The sequence below is a fragment of the Lycorma delicatula genome, chromosome 4, assembly GCF_047948215.1.
Source record: "Lycorma delicatula isolate Av1 chromosome 4, ASM4794821v1, whole genome shotgun sequence".
In the NCBI taxonomy this organism is placed as follows: domain Eukaryota; kingdom Metazoa; phylum Arthropoda; class Insecta; order Hemiptera; family Fulgoridae; genus Lycorma; species Lycorma delicatula.
The window spans coordinates 98,277,353-98,297,601 of record NC_134458.1 but is presented as its reverse complement, the minus strand read 5'-3'; the positions used below and the strand labels follow the sequence as shown (position 1 = coordinate 98,297,601).

Below are 20,249 nucleotides of genomic sequence, written 5' to 3'. Positions count from 1 at the left end.
ATTAACTCTATGGAGCATTTATTATAAAAATATAAAATTAATAAGTTTATTTTTTGGTCAAAAACTTATTTAAGAACGAACAAAAAAATTGAAAACAACTTAATAAAGAGGTTAACACTAACTATTTATCCATAAAAAATAATAATTCAATTTAGAAGAATAAATTCAAACAATCTATTCATTATTATAAATAGCTTTCATAATTAAAAAAATAATATTATTTTTATTTGTAAAAAAATTTCATTTCATAAAGTTCATGTTCAAGTATTCAGTACTTAAGTTTTTGGATTATAATTTTTAAAAAATTTTCGATAAAAAAAAGAAATTTTGATTGTGGTATTTCAGTACAGTAAAATCTCCTTATTCGCGGGGGTTAGAGACCGTAAAAATACCGCGAATACAGAAAACCGCGAATATAGAACGGAACCAATACTCGTTTAAGGAAGAATGGTTAGGTTCTATGTAAAATGAAAAAAATCATGCTTACTTAGGACGACGTTATTGATGAAATACAGACGCCAACATTAATTATAAGCACTGATTTAGTGCAGTAACACTACACAAAACATATAGGAACACTACACAAAAAATATTTAACAAAATACAGTATATTTTTTAATTTACTCGTAAGCACTTACCGAACTGTTTGATTTAAAAACTCACTACAGTACGTACAGTATATACTGTATTAGAAAACGATATTACATGTTCAAATCTTATTCGGTAATTGCCTTATAAAGTCAAGAAAACAGCACTACAGTACTTCGTACACTAAAACTAAAATTACTGTAAAGAAATTTACAAAACTAACCTACAGTATTTTGGATTTCATTTAGAAAAAATAGTAATTTTTTCTTGTCTCGCTCTTGGTTTTAAATCCGTGTGAAGTTCTGTGTATTTTTGCATAGCATCTTCAATTTTGCGCTTAAAGATTAAGCTTCTATTCAAAGATGGATCAACATCTATAAAAACCTGGATAAGATCATGGGATAGTTTAATGCCTTCGGTAAGCGTTTTGACATTTAATTGTTTTCCAGAGATCGTATCTTCTACCTCTTCAAGTTCATACTCTACCTGCGCCATTCAATTTTTTAATATTTTTATTTTGAATGTCACTACATAATGTAATGTACGCGAATACGGAAAATTTTAGCCGCGAATGTAGAAAAGACATCGCAAAATATTGCATCGCGATATGGGAAGCGTGAATAAGGAGATTTCACTGTACTGTACTATTTTTCGGCACACACCAGATATGATAGTCGGCTAATAAAAGAATTACCGGTCAGTAAGGATTTTTATTAGTTACATCCTGAACTCCGTAAGGGAAGACACCCTCCGTTCCCTCTGTTCCTAGCTCTTATGGTCTTTACCGGAGGTCATCTTCGAAACCTCGGCTTTTGACAAATTTCAGTTCGCCTCGACCAGGATGTCACCGATGCTAATATCACGAGTGACATACCCATCGGTGTACTACTATTTAATGAACTAAAAACAAAACGCATCTTACCGAGTTTTAAGTAAGACTGAAAGGACTCAACGAAACAAAGGAATTGAACTACCTACCCATGGAAAGTAAAAGTGAGTTCAACACACAACACGAAACATAAAAATATCACACGGAACAATAACAACACAGTAATATTGAAACAAAACAAAGGACAAAAACAACAACAAAAACCTAAGTTATAAAAAAAAAAAAACAGAATACAAGAGAAATCCAAACAGGGCTCTAGATCCCCTCAGCAATACTTTCATGGCAGCATGAAAATTTCAAATAATTACAATTTTGGTACATTACAAATTATAGTTTTAGATATTTTTGATTAATACAATATATTTTCAATAAAAATCAATAATTTAAAAAAAAAATTAAATGTCTTCTAAACAAATGAATATTTTAAAATTCCGGTATGAGGATTTTAATATTCTTATATGAGGAAAATGGTAGTACTTTTATACCAAGCTTTAAATTTCTACATTCAGCAGTTTGAATTAAAACTTTTATGAAAACATCCAGATACAAGAATATCACCATTAGAAGTTCAGAAAAATCTTTAGAAGAAACCTTTAGTTCTGGTAAGACCAGGCAAGAAGTCTTTGTAATTTCACTAACTTTAGTATATTTTGTTTAACATTTTTTTATATGTTTTAATTACTTATTTACTTTACTGTTAAAAGTGTTTGCTCAATAACTGGAAACAACGATCATAAGTAGAATGCAAAAATATTTTATGATTTTAAATTATCTACATTAAAAAAAAAAAAAAAAAAATATATATATATATATATATATATATTTCTACAACAAAAAGGAATTACTTTTTTCTAAGTAATTTATAAATAGGAATCAGCTGATATAAAATTAATAAGGAAATTTGAATGATAAAGTATTGTATTTATTTCTTAAAAATATTAAATTTTCAAGACTAGCGTCTCCAAGGTTTAACCTTGTTTGCGAAACCATTATGCTCATGTACGATATAACAACTTTTATATATTTTAAGTGTACTCGAAAAATTACTCCACAATTAATACAATAAAAAATCACTTTTTTGTCTAAATTGCTTTATACAGAGTGATTCAAGGAAACGGACATTTTTGAAATTTGTGTTGGTAGCCGTGGGCGAGTGTCAGTGAATAACTTTATAGAAGTCAGTTCACGCCATCTTGCCATTTGCATATCATGAATACTTAGATTGGTGCGTAGCGTGATTTTGCCAACAAAGTTTTTTATAAAAATAACGACAGTGCGCGTAGAGAATTCCGCCGCAATTTAATTTAGGACGCCATGATTATGTATTGTCAGCACATGAACATGGGAACGTAATTTTGAGGAAACAGGTTCAGCAACAGAAAAGAAATCTCTAGACGGTGTGTGGACCGTTCGTACAACAGACAATATCGAGCTACTGTCATAAAAAGCCTACACCGTTCCATCGGTAGTCATGCAGTGTCTTAACAGTTGTATACTTAGTGTTCGGAGAATATTGTTGCAGGACTTTATCATCCGCACAAGATGCAGATCGTCTAGTAACAGAAACCAGAAGATCACTAAATACGTCATCAGTTCTGTGAACGAAAAATTGTCAAGATAAACGAGGATAACCTCGTTAATCTTTGTTAACTAATTGTGACTTTGTTAAAAAATTGTGAATATCAGACAATCCCCATTTCCACTTCAACGGATTTGTTAACAAACAGAATTTTTGTTTTTGAACACAAGAGAATCCTACCAGCTACACTAGCGCCCGTACAGCAATGTGATTACCGTGTGATGTGCTATGTCACCTTATAGCATAATAGGCCCTTATTTTTTTTTTTTGAAAACGAGGATTGCCTCATGACTACAGTCAAATCAGATCGATACTTTGGGGTGTTGAAAAACTTTGTGTTCAAAGACTACAGACACTTCTACAAATTATTGACAACGCTTGGTTTTAAGTAGATGGATCGACATCATCCACAGAGATCGAATATCTCTGTGGATATTATATATTGGCGGCTATACGCCAATTATTTGGCAATTGTATAGTTTTGAGAAATTATGATATTTCATGGCCTCCCGGGTTTGTCGGTGTGCGATTTCTTCTTGCGGGGGTCGCCTTAAAAACAAAGTGTATAGCAGTCAACCTGCTACGACAGAAGAACTAAAAACAGCTGTTCCTGAAATTCCTTTTGAAACCATGGTTGCGTCGAACTATATACAGTTCCACTATGAGACTACATTATGTCTAAGCAGAGACGGAGCTCACCTGCTAGATGTGATCTTCAAAAAATAAATTTTGTGTTTGTATTCATACATGGAATGCTTTGTTTTCTATTTAAATATTATAAATAAATTTATTTAATATGGTTTTTTCATAAGTATTTAATTTTCACATTTCCCGCTTTCCTGAATTACAGAGTACTATTTGCTGTAGTTTTGAAGCAAGCTGCAGTGTAAAGAAAACAGTGAGATCAGTGTATAACCGGTCCCCGTGTTTTTTAATTTGTGTAGAAAGGAAAAAAATGAAAACGAAGTTAACAGTATAATGAATAAAAAATATATATATGTTAAAGTTCTTTAATGATGTATTATTTTGGATATACAAGGAATGAGTTAGAAGAAATATGAATTAATTGCTGAAGGAAAAATTCATTTTAAACGATATTAAAATAAAATAATGAAAATCTATTGAAACGGGGATATAAAGCTCCTAAAAATATTTTAACGGTGAAGTGAAATGCCCCAAACTAGTAAAATGATTGATTACCCGACAACACCGAAAAGAGTAGACTTTATTGAAGCCCAGTTAATAGCTTCGGATGGGTCATAATGGAATGCGATTTCATAATAAGAAATTTTAAGTTTTTACTTTAATAACTAATTTTAAACTAATCGTATGAACTGGAATGCCAGATGGAGTACGAGTATTACGATGTTACCAAGATTATAAGGAATTATAAATTTTGCATTAAAAGAAGGTGCTAAAAAATAAAAAAATAATAAAAATATGTATTAAGAGTAATGATTTACAATAAAACTCAAAGAACTGTTATATCCGGTTTTTTTGACGTAATGTATAATTTCCTTTTTAATTATTGCTTTTGAGCTTATTTCATTTCTAGGACGATTTATCATTTGAAAACAAAAGATTAATAATTATAATAATTACGTCATAACCGATAATACAATGAACTAGCTCAGATGTACCGATGATTGTCCGAGAAAGTTGAAATCCGTTATCATACCCTTAACTGACTACAAGAAATGTATTTACACTAACCGGTTTATACTTCCTGTAACTCCCTAATAAGTGCTATTCACTCCTGTAATTATCATGGAATATCCAATGAAATGAGTGACGGAAAATATGAATGTTCACAGTTGTTATAAGTTTATAATTTTATTCTGCCGTTTCTTAAGTATTGTGATAAACAAATAAAACACTCAATTATACATAAAAATGTGCATATCTTAGAGAATTTACTAAACAGGTAGGTGTAAAAATCAGTTGTAGCATATATATTTGTAAATATGCAACTACGTCGAAATTAACAACTTTCTCTTGGAAAAAAGTATTTAGAAGCTGTTTAAGATAGTTATTATAAAAACCGATTCTGCAAAATAACGTTGATTTCCCGTATCTTATGAAACGTCTATACTGTAATCTCAGTAAAAAAAAATTCCGAAAAATGAAAAAGGTATTTTTAAAATCTTGTTTCGGTCTTATGTCATCGTACACATATACATTTATAAAAATACATATTCTAATACTATCTATACGTCTAACAGTAATAAAAAATTATTTTATTAATAGATACGTAATTAGTAGATAAGATACTTTTTTAAAAATTATTATTTTTACTTTTCCTACAATTGCTGGGGCAGCAGCATAGCTATAAAGAAAAAGTATGCGATCGCCAACATTTTTGTTATCGGGATTTTGCAAATGTCAACGTTTAAAGAATATCTTAGTACCGCCCCTCCCAAAAAAAAATCCCCAAAAAGGTATAAAAAGAAGATCTATGATCGTAATCGGAAGATCTATATACGTAAGTAATTGTGTTGGCCTGTATTATGGGTAGTGATGGCATTAAATTTTGGATAAAATTAAAAACGAGTGGAACAGTAGTTTTCGCTATTTTGAGTTTTTGTTAAGTGCTCGGGAAAACTTTACGAAAATTTATAAACAGTTTTTGTCTCATATCTCGAAAATCCATTGATAAAAAAAGTTGAAATTTGGCAAAAATATTTGGTTGGTTCTCTCTCACTCACTCACCCTCTCTCTCTCTCTCTCTCTCTCTCTCTATATATATATATATATATATATATATATATATATATTAATTTTATCATGGCCCGTTGGTATGATTATATAATTAATAATTAAAAACCCCACTTATTTACAATTCTTTTGTATACGTGTTCAAGCGCTTTCAGTATAAAATTCCATCATCAGGAACTTAAAAAATGTATGTTATAATCTTAATAAAACTAAAACTTCGTCGTGTAAATTTGTTTATGTAACGTAATATAATATAACAGTGGACGTCATATGTTTCGGTGGAGACATTCATAATGAAAGGACGTTAAGTCGACATAATTTTAAACATATGACGACCACTGTTATATTACGTATCGTATATTATGTTACATAAACAAGTTTACGTACGTGACAACGTTTTAGTTTTATTAAGGTTATAACATACATTTTTTAAGTTCCTGATGATAGAATTTTATTCTGAAAGCGCTTCAACGTATATATTTTATACTCAATTATTTCAACGTATAATTGTTGGTAAGTGGATTTTTTAATTATTAATTTTATATATATATATATATATTCCTGTTTTAGCCTGTCTTCGACCCCATCAGACAAGATATCATATTTTTTTAGTAAATTATAATTTTTTTTTTTTTTTTAGCCTTGTTGAATAACATTGCACCAAATCGGGTTAACTTATTAGAGTAAATAATAATTACTCCAATAAATAAACCTTTAAACTCCAAAAAAAAGGTAACCGAATAGAATCCGTATTTAAAATAACATTTTTTTTAACTTAATTTTTAAAATTGAAAATCCAGATTTATCTATTATTAATGTAGACGACATGAGTACCTATTTAAAAAAAGGGGGTTCCATGGGACCCGACTTAACATTAAACATTTTTTATTTTTATAATTTCTGATACTTTATCTGTTTTTTAAAACGTAGTTTTTATTAAAAATATTATATAAAGTAACTTTCAATCAAGGGGCCTAAAATGTTTTAATAATTTTGATTTTCTTTCTATAACTTTGATGGTAAGTCAAGATTAAGAACGTAATTTGATCCAAAGGTTCAAATAGGACCCTTTCGTAATTTCGTAATTATACTCAAAATATTGCATAATTAGGTCATTAAAATTTCTAAATTCTGTGGGGTATTTGAAATAGAATTTTATTAAAAGCAAAGACGAGATTGTTATGTAACCCGGTGCCGGCACTTTAAAAATAACTACCTATGATATGGAAACACCATTTGTTTAACAATTTAAAAAAATGTATTTTAATTATATAAAAACTGAGAAAAAACCTGAAGATTCAGCCGTAGGCGTTTCATAAAATACGGGTAAATTTTAAATTATATGAATATGTGTAAGGATCAAAATTTCAGTTGTATTGCGGAAGTAAGCTTAATTATGTTAGAAACAAAATAATTATAAAATTTGTTATTCTAAAACTTTATAATGATTATTTTAATACTTTAAAAGTTTTTAATTTTAAAACCAGTTTTCTTAACTGACGCATAATAGTATTACTTGAAATAACACACCTACCGAATATTGGTGTTGGTTTCGTTTGTAATATTATGTTGTAATTATAGGCTTAAAAGATTAATTTTATTAAAATACACAAAATAATGATTATTGAAAATGAATAGGTGGAAAAACAATTTCTAGTGTTTCAACTTAAAAAAAAAAACAAAAAAACAAAAAATGTTAGAACAACGTTACCGCTCGTATAATGTATGAATAAGTATATGTAATTTATTGGATTTTACTGCAGTGGTAAGACATACGTATGAATTTAATGAAATGGATATTACTTATTTTGATGCAAATGTATGTTATTATTTTCATATTAATTTTTATATCATGAAGAAAATAAGTAACAATATAACAAACAGATAAATAAATAATGATGTCAAAAGTATCACTTATATAGGTTTATCTATTTTCCACTTTTGTAATTATATGACAGTTACACTAAAAATGTAGGTCATTAGGGTGTTTAGTTAATCAACGCTAAATATAACATTTTATTATACGTAACAAATTAGCGATGGAAATTTGCGTACGATTATCGGTGAACACTGATTCATCAGCAAGCAAAGAAAAACTAGTGTTTGATAATTAGCGGTAAGAAAATCTTTTCATGTTTCTTCATGGCGTCTCCGTTATCAAACTTTCTGAAAACATTTACTAAGTCAAATTTCGCAGTATAACATATTGATAACAAAGTACTAACTAGTTTTATAATAGGTGAAACATCTAGTCTTTTATTTTTCATAAAAATTATTTACGAAATATAAATTTGCTTTTATTATAGTTACAGCTGTAATAGTAAGTAATTACTCGAAATAATACAAAAGTAATTTTTATTTTTTCGCATACAACTTACTTAAAAGTAATTTTAAGTAAATTATATGCGGCTAGAAATAGTTTATATTGAACAGAATGTTTCAATTTTGTAGCAAGAGTGAGGTGAAGATGCGATAGACAATGAAAAGAGCTTCAGGATAAAAAAAGAGCGATCGACGAAAAACACACAAACAAGTTTTGAATAGCATTCCTTTTCAAAAGAAATAGTAAGCGGTTGCAGGAGTGATATCCAGAAAAATGATATGAAGGCATGACGTAATATGTAATCCGTTCTTCGGGTTGCTTGAATAAATTTAAGAGTACAATAAAGAAATCGAAGCCCGTCGCACGAACCAAAATTAAAATAGCAAGCTGCTTTAATCGATAGATATATATTTAGAATTATGCAGTCAAAATATTATAAATCTCATTTCATATCTGTAATTTTTTTCTCTTTTTTTGTTTTACTATATAGACCAAGCTAGTTTTTTCACTGATCAACATTATTATGAATAGAAAATAATTACTGTTTTATAAGATATCTAAAAAGATTTCAAATTGGTTATAAAACCAAAATTATAAGTAGATAAAAAAATTAACAGTAAAACATTATTTCGGGCTTACTAACTTGCGAAGTTGAAAAAAAAAATAGAATACCTCAAATATTACGAATAGGATGAAATACAAAAATATACATATATAAAAGTAATTTGCCCGGATTAGTAAATAAGTGCTCCAAACCATACTTTTTTATTTCAAAGCGGCCTACTAGGGACCACACCATTATAATTTGTTTTTACTTCTTTTCCGTATTTAGTTCATTTTCTCGCAGTGCACCAGTTTTTCTTCATCTCCCCATTGGTATTCTTTCTTGTTTCACTTACAAGAACCTTTGCATTATAAATCATTTCTGTAAACTTCATTCTATCCAAAAAAGTCCTACTCTTTTATCTTTAGATTTTGAAGTTTCTCTTTCATCAATCTACTTTATTTATCATACTTGGCTCTTTATTTTCCAAAGTCTTTCGAAAATTAACTAATGTAGTCTTTTTTGATTCATTCGGATAATGTGTCCTGGGAATTCTAACTTTTTCTAACTGCGGTTTCCAAATCTTCTTGGGTTTTGTAAATTTCCTAATTTGATTTTAGTCTGTACCCTTCTGTAGTTTTTCTAGGACTGTAGATCCTTCTTTCGATTTTGAGGAGATTCTCTATGCCGATCAGATTTGCTGTTTGAATTCCGTATAAGTTCATCGGATTGACTGCAATATTATATAATGTCACAATTTTGAGTTTGTTGAGAGATTCTTTTTGTTTTAAATTTCTTAAATATTTAAACAGGGTTGTGACGTTTAATTTTTCCATATTTGGCTTGGCTTCTATCGATTTTTTGGGGTAATCTTTGAGGTTTAAGGTGATCTCTGTTTTTGGGATAGAAATTTGCAAGCCTACTTTTTACTATTGTTTATTTTATGTCCTTAATTTAGTTATCTGCGTCTTCTAATTTCGCGAGAAATGCTAGATTATCTGTGAAAAAAAGGAAGACAGCTAGTATTTAGATTTCGGTTTGCGGTTCCAATTTAACAATCCAATCCATTTATGGAATAAAAATAAAATTTATAAAAAATGTATATTTCATAAATCAGATTTAAGAACGATTCAACTATTTAATTACTTCTTAATTTTTTAAACTGATCTTCAGCCTAAATGAAAAAATATTCAATCGTATGCCCAAACGAAATTAATTTAAAATAGTTCGTATTTACATCAGCCAATTTCGGAAAGCAAACACAAAGGGAATTATTCCTTTAACGTAAAGAAAGTGTATAATGCGAACGAATAGTTTGGTTATTAACTAAAAAAACTATTATCGTTTACGAACTTAAGATGTTATAACATCCATAAAGATTCAAAGTCCAAAGCATAACACTTTAATAGATGACTTTTAAGAAGATTATAATCTATAATAATTCCCCTATAAGAATGATCAAGAATGAACAATCACTTAGGAAACGTGATTGTTACTTTGCTCCAAAATTCCTTATTAAACCAAAGATCAATCTTTTACTCAGAAAAACGTAATAGGGACTGAAAAAATGGATTCTTAAAATCCCAGAAAATTCTTTTAAAAACCTATAAGACCGTTCGTTAAAGGAATCAATATTAAGTTGTGTAACTATTACTTTTAATCGTATTTACTTTATACTTTATTTTTTAAAGATAAGTCTCTCATGATGTTTAGTATATTAAAAAAAAAAAAAAAAATATTTCAAATACTGCTCCTCAAACTCTTTTTAAATAGTTAATTTTACTAACAAAAACTTATAAATTAATATTTAATTAAAAAAAAAAATATATAAAATAAACATATATATAATGAAATGAAAAAGAATAGTACAAAAAATCTAACCCATACCATTTTAGAAAAGATAGATAAGACAAGAAAGAAATTAAATAACTTCAAGTAAATACAGTATAAGTAATGTGTTAATTGTAAGTACAGTGTGAAAAACAAGTCCGTTTTGTAAAATACTGTTTAAACTAGTCTTTAAGCACTATACACCATTGAAAATAAGTAACAGAAAATATTTTGATGAAACTACTAAAAGAAGTAAAAAAAGGTAAATTATCAATCTACAAAGTCTTACTCTAATGTTAAAATCCCAGTTTTAGTAAATATAATTATACAATAATATAGATATCGTGTAGCAGAATTCTAAAATACTGGCTTTCTAAATTAAGGATTACAGATTCGAATCCGGTTTAGAAAGCTTAAATCAATAACAATATGAATGGATGGCTTCTGTTTTATCTGTAACTGATATTCATTTTTCTAATTAAAATCAGTCACATATAAAATTAGTAGTAATTTAAACATTTAACATAGATTTTTAAATTAAATAATTCTAACCGTCAAACTGAAGTATTATAAGCTTTTAGGTTTATTTGAAATTTTGATCAAATTTTAACGGAATCGTCTAAAGTCGTTAGAAATATAACTTTTTATTGTATTAAAATAATGGATATTTAGTCTAGTAATACCGACTTCTTTTTTATTTTTACGTTTATTAATTATGAAAATATTGATTAATTATTCTGGGTATGATATAAAAACGGCTTTTTTAAATTTTACTGTCGGAAAATCAGTAAATACAAGAAAATGAATGTTCTAACAGATACTCCCTATTATTAAAGAGGAGGAAACAAGAAAAAGATAGAGTGGATACGGATTTTTTATTTATGAATTCTGATAGTATTTAAACACCTGGAAAATCCGGATATCAAGAAAAAATAGATGACCCTAAGACAGAAAGACCAATATATACTTGATGAAAACGTCTTAAAGTACAAAAAATTCAGATCATAAAAAAATATTCCGATAAAAAGTTACGGAAGAAATCTCATAGAAGAGAAAAAAACAGGAAGCCAATCCTTTAATTTTCTAAATTTTGATTGAAAACATTTTAGAATCAATTTACTTTATGTTTAACTTTGTTGTTATTTATAACTAACAGGATCTGGAACTAACGACAGCTACCAAATTTAATATGCAAAATTAGGTTTATTAAGTAAACACAAAAAGCCATGTGGCCAAGATGTTTTTGGTTAAAATAATTCCAGATTGATTATGTAATACACACTAATAATAATTTCAGTAGTAATATAATTATGTATAAACGGCCAATTTAAAAAATAAAAAATAAAGGAACTAAATATTTAATTTTTATATTTTTTTACGGAAAACTAGGAATGAGATATGAAGAGAATATTTTAAAATATATATAAAATTTCAGTTTACAATTTACAAAATATTTTTCTTAGCAGAAATAACGGCTTGAAAATAAATTATATTCTAACTTATAATTAATTACGCGTGAGTTGTGTTAGAAGTATGTAATTTAATATATAACGAGGGCTTTTCGCGATTAAACAGATAACAGATAAAGAATTTACTTTATATTATTTATAGAACATTGTATTTTAAAAGCTACGATGAACAATTAACAGCTGATGAATGAGATTTTACGTAATTTAAGAACAGTGAGAAAATTCTCATTATAAAAAAAAGCAAATAAATAAATAGATCAGTGCTTTGAATATGTAATGGTTGAAAGGAGTTCGGTTTAAGAGACTTTTATATTTAATAATACAGGTAATATTTTAGAAAACAATTAAAATAAGATCTGAGTTCAAAGTTGCAGAGTCTACCCGTCTCACATCGAAAAATAATACCAAAATAACTTTACTATACGGATACCTATATTTAATTCCAATATTTTAAGCCTGATTAAGCATAGATTTTCATTAGAATTAAACTCAGTGGAAAATTATAGAATTTATTATTGAATAAGGAAAAACTATGATCTCTACTCAAGATAAAGATCATGGAATTTCGTAAAAACGATCTGAAGAGATAAAAATGGGTAATTTATTGCCGTACTTAGAGAAGATATTCAGAATAATATTTAGATCGATTAACCTAACTAAGCTGTAATTTTTCCTTTTTTTATTTTGTAAATATGGTTCTCAAATCGAAAGAAGTTTTAAGAATGAGGCTATTAGACAAAAATTGAACATTAATAAGGTTAACTTTTATTGAAACAATTACATAAGTTAATTGACGAATTTGGAAGATTATTGTTTACATGAAAAGTTATTTAAGTACAACTTCACTGTAAAAGGCTAGCTGAAAAGCTGATTATTAGATTGGCATAAAGATTAAGGGAACCTCATACTTAAATAATAATAAATAATAAGAAGAAACACGACAAAGTAAAAAAAAATTGCCCGACCGGTCAAAACAGGAGCAATTCATAAAGAACTTCACAACTATAGAAGCATATAAAGATTTATTTAGATAACGATTTAGTTGAGTCTCATTTCATAGCAAAACACATGGTGTTTTGACTCTCGTAATTCATTAGTACCGAATTTGGCCACCAGCGTTGTTATCAGTGTTATTAAAAATTGATATATTTACTGGTACGGAACGTGTTCGCTGTGTGTTTTGGTATCACGTTTTGGAGTCAGCAACTTCAGTTCAAGGTAATTTTCGTAGATAGTACGGTACAGAGATCCCTAGTAGACATACGATTTACTCTTTGACACCAAACCTTCGTTGACAAAAGGTTGTTCTGTTAAACATATAAATCACCAGGAAGACCACACGTCCCTGAAGCTGCTGTGGAACAACTTAGAGAAACTTTCACACGTAGTCCGAAGAAATTAACTCGACGTGGGTCACGTGAGACTAGCATTCCAAAAACGACTCTTTGGCGCGCATTGCGTAAACGACTGCACTTGAAGCCATGCAACTAACCGTGGTTCAACACATTACAGATGACGACAAAGTTGCTCGGCCGCAGTTTTGTGTGGAAATGATGGATAAAATTGCAGAGAACGATACATTTTTATACAATGTAATTTTTAGTGATTAGTCAACGTTTCAAATCAATGACAAAGTGAACACCCATAATTGCCGAATATGGGGTAGCTAAAACCTTCTTGAAACTTTTCAATAATTCATGATAGCTCTAAGGTCAAGATATTTGTGCACTAAGCAAACAAAGACTGTGCGGTTCGTTCTTCTTCCAGGAAGAAACCGGAAATGGTATCGTTTATCTGGACACGCTTGACGATGATGTTCAAGACGGACGCCATTACTGTCAACAAAACGAAGCACCACCTCAATAACGCCTAGAAGTCTGAGATTTTCTTGATACTCGATTCCCGGGTCGGTGGATCGGTCGTGAAGGTTCAGTTGCATGACCACCTCTCTCCACAAGATTTGACCCCGCTAGATTTTTTCTTGTGGGTTTCATTAAAGATTGGGTTTATGTAGTGCCTATGCCTGCTGATCTTATTGAATTAAGACCTCTAATTAACGCCGCAGCTGCAGAGGTAACGCCCGACTTGCTGGCTACAGTCTGGAATGAAATCGACTTCTGGTGGGATGTATGTAGCATTACAAACAGAAGCCATATCAAACGAATTGAATCTTAAGTGACAAACCTGATGTGTTTTTCTATGAAATGAGACCTCAAACGAATCTAAATTAATCTAAATCTTAATTAATTTTAAAATTAATCTAAATCTTAATTAATTTTTAAAATTAATCTAAATTATCTAAATAAATTTTTATACGACTTTAATGTTGTGAAGTCCTTTACGAATCACTCGTTATTTTGTTTCAATTTCTATCTACATTGATTTGTTGTTGCTGCTCTTATATTAAATATAATGCAGATAATGTCACTAACTGGTAAAAATCGAAATTTAGAATTAAAATCTCTGGTTGTACTTTTTTCCATCCAGGATTTCGATTGGGAAGTGTTAAAACAAATATCCATGGCTGTCTAGTCATTTAATGGCCAACCATATTCTCAACATCATTATCATAGTAAATTTTCTTTTGAATAACTTGAATTAAGGTTTGAAATCCATTATGTTTATGTTAGAAAATCGAGTGAAAAATCGGGCTTTCCAAAAATGCGTCGAAATCTCTACTTGCCTGTAAAATAAAATGAGCCTGACAAATAATTTTAACTACGTTTAACTTCTGCTAAGAAAATATTTCGCCTATAAGGTGATTAATGAATAAATTTATGAATAGGAAGTTAAAAAAAAAAAAAAAAAATGCGGTGTATAGTGCTGACAATGTCGGTCAACTTACGAGGGTCGTTGATGACAGGTCCATAATTTGCCGGGATAGGTACATCGTTGGTGACCAAAGGGCCATGGTGCTCGCTGGTTTTTGCTGTATTACGATGGCAACAGGCGTAGAGAAGACCTCCGCATGTTCCTTCGATTAACCCGGATGTCATCCAGCACGACAGGAAGAACTCGCAGCTACCGCTGCTACACTTCGTCTTACCATCTCCTGGCTGTGACCAAGGATCTGCAATTTCCTTGGATGGTTGTAAATAATAACAATTTCAAATAATATTAATACAACCTTAATTAGATTGCACCACTTCGGTAATCAATGGGTTATAGAAAAAAAAAAAGAATGCATTATTCCACATATTTTTTAGGGTAAATTATAAAGTAATGTAAAACAAAAAAAGGATAAAAACAAATAAACTGAAAAAAAGGTTAAAAAATAGTATCTCACTTAAATATTTGATTTTTAAATAATATTACCCAAATTATTTTTATATGAGCATTATACTAAACATTATTTTGAACAAATTTTTAGGACAAATTTACCCGACTACGTAAAGAAAGGTGTTGCATACTATATGTGTATATGAATACGTGAACAATGTATATCGCGTACCTATGCGGGTGACATTTTTCATTTTGTAAATTGATGTGATCTATTTGAGAGGTACGTGTTTCATACTCTGTGCGTAACGATGACGTCAGTGAGTCTGGAAAAGTCTCAATTTAATTGAATAGTAGCAACTCTTGTCACAACGTCCATTACGTCATTTATATTGTTAGGCGTGTAATACATATGCTGCGTACAGTTCGTTCAACATCAAAACGAACTGTCTGCTATACTTTGAAACGCCCAAAAAGTTTCTTTTTATTAACTATTTTATATTATAACTATTCAACATACGGGTACTGTACAGTAGAAGAAATTATTAACGAAGTGATATTAATCTTTTATCAGTAAATTATCTACGTTGCATTTCTCTTTTTAAATATTTTTCAGCAGTATAATAAAAATCCGATAGATTGCGGGTCATGCACAACGGTAAGACGTTTACCGCTAGTTGAAATTTGGCACTAAATATTAATTTCTTTTATCTGTAGTCGGGTTTTTTTTTGCAGGATTAATCATAATTGATTTTTTTGCATAATTATATAGTTTACATTCTAATTAAAGAAATCTAAATGTAATTAAATGCTCTTTTTCTTATTAATATATTTTACATAAATTAACAGGACAAGGTTGTGATAAATGAACTTTGCTAGTACCTAAAAGTAATGAACTACTCAGTTAAAAATATCGTTGGTACGGTTACAAGATTTTTAAATATTAATGCTCTTGGCTATTATTTTACTTAATCTAATAGAATAAATTAAATTGATTTAATTGGTTTTATTGAATAATTTGTTCTGAAAATTCCCTACAGAAATAATTTAATGTATTAATAAACTTATTTACATAAGTTTTTATATAGTCAATAAATCTTAATTATATTTATTCAGTATTTAAAAATAATATCATTTATTTTTTCTGTATGAAAAACTGGTTTTGTTATTTTTTTATATATAAAAAACAATTGAGTATTAAAGAAATTTTTCATAAAATGTAATTGAGATAAAATAAAAATATTTAGCCCTGTTAATAACAATATGTAAAATAAATTAATATTTCATTTATTTTAGGATAATTACGCAATAAATAGATTACGTCAGGAATTGATAAGTATGCTGCACTACTCCATTTATACTTATGTAAGAAAGCAAAAACATTACCTTTATTATCATCTGGAGCGGTCAAATCTTGAAGATTATTTTGGCCAAAAAATGGTGCCTGAAGTGTTCCTGGTTCAACTGGATCTCTGAATACAAGACGAGGACTTCTGGGACCCATAGAAGGTACAGGCTGATGTTGAAACCCTAATTTGTATAAACAATTTAATACAGATATTGTATAAATATTCTTACTAGAAAGTAAAATTGCACAGAAAAAAGTTTATATGCAACTTCTACTCCGTTATCTTTATCCTCACACACACACACACACACACACTCTCTCTCCCTCTTCCTCCCTCTCACTATTTGCAAGTTCAAGTACCATTTTTAATTGAAATATTTTCAATTCTAGATAATTATGTTAAACAGGGATGATAATTTCCGAAGAGAACTTTTAATTTTATACATTTAATCAAAATTTCTGTTGTCTTCAATTTTATGACGGTAGTCAAGTAAAAAAAATAATTTAATATCCTTTAAAAAAAATATATATATATATTACCTGTTACCGAAGCCATTCCTGGAGAATGACTTTTCGAACTTTAAGTACTTATATAAAATTAAAATTTATTTTAACGTGTATGGAACAACAGTAGCATTTTTTTATATTTGTGGAAAACCTTTTGGGGTTAAAAGGAAAAGAAATATTTTTCGTCCTTAAATAATCGATATTTAACTTCAACAGAGATTAAATTAAAAAATATGATCCTATCTATTTTCATTAGATTTTAATAGAATATAGATCAACAATTTTTAAATGCACTTAAATTAAAGCATTTTACGTTTATTTCTAAGCAAGTTATTCATTTTGGAATTATAAAAAGCTTTTTTCTACGAGTAGAAGTATAAGAAACTTCGATATTATACCTCTATTTGTTTAGGTATTTTTAGAGCAATTTTAGTACATTATTGATTGTACGAGAAATAGTGATTTGAATTTTTTGCATGAATTTGATAAAAAACTTTTTTCTAAAGATTTTTTTTCTTTATAATCGGGTAAAATTCCTTCCTAGTTAATTACTAGCTTGATTACATATGCAGTTTTATCGGCCAAAAAAATTCCTTCGTGACCGAGGTAGTTTACCTACCTTGTATAAAATTATATCTCTTTGTATTCTTAAGCTAGAAATTCATTCCAAAGAAATCATCCTTTTTATGAATACTAAACTTTAATATGCGGGTAAGACACACTTTCCCGTATATTTATATATATATATACATTTACGTATTAACTCGCACAGTAATCTTGGTTTCGCAGGAAAAGTGGACTTTTTCAAAGTGGATTTTTATTGCCATTTTAAGAATACTTCGTAAGAGTGGTGGGAGTGCGGTTATTGACTTTAACAGAGTATAAATTACCTCCACATCGTTACGTAAAGAGTTAAAATATGGAGTTGTTTCATATATATAATCTCTTGGTTTGTATAATAGTACTGTCGAACTTGTTTTTGTTACAAAGATGATTCTATTGTTACGGGTACAATTCGGAAACCCCGTTGACGCCCGTAGTGAATCTTGTTCTTTCTGCCTTATGGAAATGAATTTCATTGGTATGTATGATGGTGGGCTAGGATATATAACCAGCCTACACGGCTTAAATTCGTACGTAAGAAAGGTATTTCAGGAAGAAAGACGGGTTGTAGATAGATATCGATGCAAAAATATCTGTACTTTGTTTTCACGGGCTTAGATTAAATTCGGTAGCTGAATGTTTCAAATTATCTAACCTACTGTACCATAACTCTCAATAGGCACTTCCTTTTGGATAAATTTTTCAATTTCTTTCTTCCCTGAAAAATGAATTTGTCACCTCTTTGTAATAAGTTGAAAAAATTACAACTGCCCATTTAGACGTAGTTGAAGATAGATTAAAAGGAAATTCTAATAAATATGTTAAAAAAAATAATTTGACGAATAAATAAAATAAAATTAAATCCGTATACCTGAAACTAAACATGTAATTAAAGACTTTTTTTAATATGTATTTTACAGTAAAAAAACTAATTAAATCGTATTAAAACATACTAAAAAAGAAAGTTTATCACAACTATATAGGTTTGGTTAATGTTAAGGTACATTTAAAGTAGTTGAGAAAAAAATAATTTTTATACAGGAAAAATTATTTCTTATACAATGTTTGCCTCTTGAAATCTGCTTACGTATTAAATTTTTTCTTTAAGTTTCTTTAAGTTTTCTTTAAGTTTTAAGTTCTCATACTTGAGACTATATTAACTGACCACTTTTATAGTTAAAAGACCGATTGTATGTCGCGTTATTCAAATAAGGTTGCTGAATTCATTTTTATAAGTACAGATGCAAAATACACAATCTGTCAAAGTTATCCAAGTGTAGATAATGGTTCTGCGGAATACCATTTCTGATTCCTTTTAATGGACTGATATCTAGAGGGTAGATTACCCTAGTAGATGAAGGGTCAGAGAACAGGAGAAAGGCGGGAACTTAATGCTAATTTTGTGTAAATCCTCTCCACTCATCACTCCAAGCTTAACCGTACGTTATCTCATCGTAAGACTTCATCTTCCATAAGCCAGAGTCGCTCCTTGCCTGCGATAAGCAATTCTTACTTTGATAAACAATGTGAGGATTGACTCGATAAGTACGATATTTTTATATTCAAGGTTGCATCCCTGCCGATTTAGTATTATAATCGTTGAAATATTTAGATAGAGTTTAGTATAAGATTAATAGAGTGTGCATTTTCTTAGCAAATTTATCTGTAGCATGATTTACGATTTTATTTTCTTTTACATTGTTGCATATCTTTGCAGTTTTTTTAATTTATATTTACTAGTAGAAAACTTAGACAATAAAATAAGAGCAGTCAAATTTTAGTTTTACCTTGATGAAATGGCCCACCAGGGCTCCAAGAAACAGGTGGAAGTGGTCGACTCGGTCGAAATGGAGTCGCTGGAGGCAGAAATTCTCCGTTTGGAGGGAATCGTACGTATCTTCTATGAGGATTATTTACACTACGTGATTGAATTTGCCCTAAAGGAAATCTTATATAAGATCGTTTATTTCTTTTTAAAAGTTTTAATGTCCGTACATCACTAGAATTTTTTTCTTCTGCAGTTTCTTGTACGCTATCATAACTATTGCTATTATTGCGTATTTTAAATGAAGACGGATTTTTTGGCGCGACCGGATACAATAATTCATCTCTCACTTTTTGCCCGTAAACGTTTCTAAATTTATACCCATTTAGTTTCTTTGCTTTCCTTTCAAGACGTTTTTTAATACGTACAAAATTACTATACCCGCCTCCCGAATCGACTAACGGATCCGATTTGTCTTTTACCATTAAAATAGCTCCTTTATTATCATCGACATTTTTATCTTGGACATAAGTTCCGTTTTCTAACCTATCGATAGATATTGTATCTTCTACGTTTTCGTCAAATTTACTCGGTTTCGGAAATAACGTCGATGTTTCTTTTATTAATAACGGGGAAGAACAGTTCGTTACCGAGTACGTTTCACTATCCGAATCTGTTATTCTTTTTATTCTGTTTAATTGTCTAGGTTCTTCTTCAATTGCGAGAACACCGACACAAAATGGACCGAACACTGTGACCAGAGATATGACGATTATGATTATTCTTGTACATCTGAAACAAAAAAAAATCAAATAAATTACACAAATTTACTTGGTTAATAATACATTACTTTAAACATTTTAATATAAG

The 20,249-nt window shown here is 29.3% G+C and overlaps 1 protein-coding gene across 1 annotated transcript in view; it reads right to left on the bottom strand.

The window, feature by feature from the left end:
• LOC142323674 (chymotrypsin-like protease CTRL-1) overlaps positions 1–19,991 on the bottom strand; it is a 57,791-nt gene extending 37,800 nt beyond the window's left edge. Inside the window, exons 1-2 of the mRNA XM_075363754.1 lie at positions 19,402–19,991; positions 16,543–16,686 (exon numbers count right to left, since the gene is read on the bottom strand). Of these exons, the coding sequence (XP_075219869.1) occupies positions 16,543–16,686; positions 19,402–19,864 (607 nt within the window). The 5' untranslated portion in view covers positions 19,865–19,991. The remainder of the gene's footprint in view (positions 1–16,542; positions 16,687–19,401) is intronic.
• Positions 19,992–20,249: the final 258 nt, after the last annotated feature.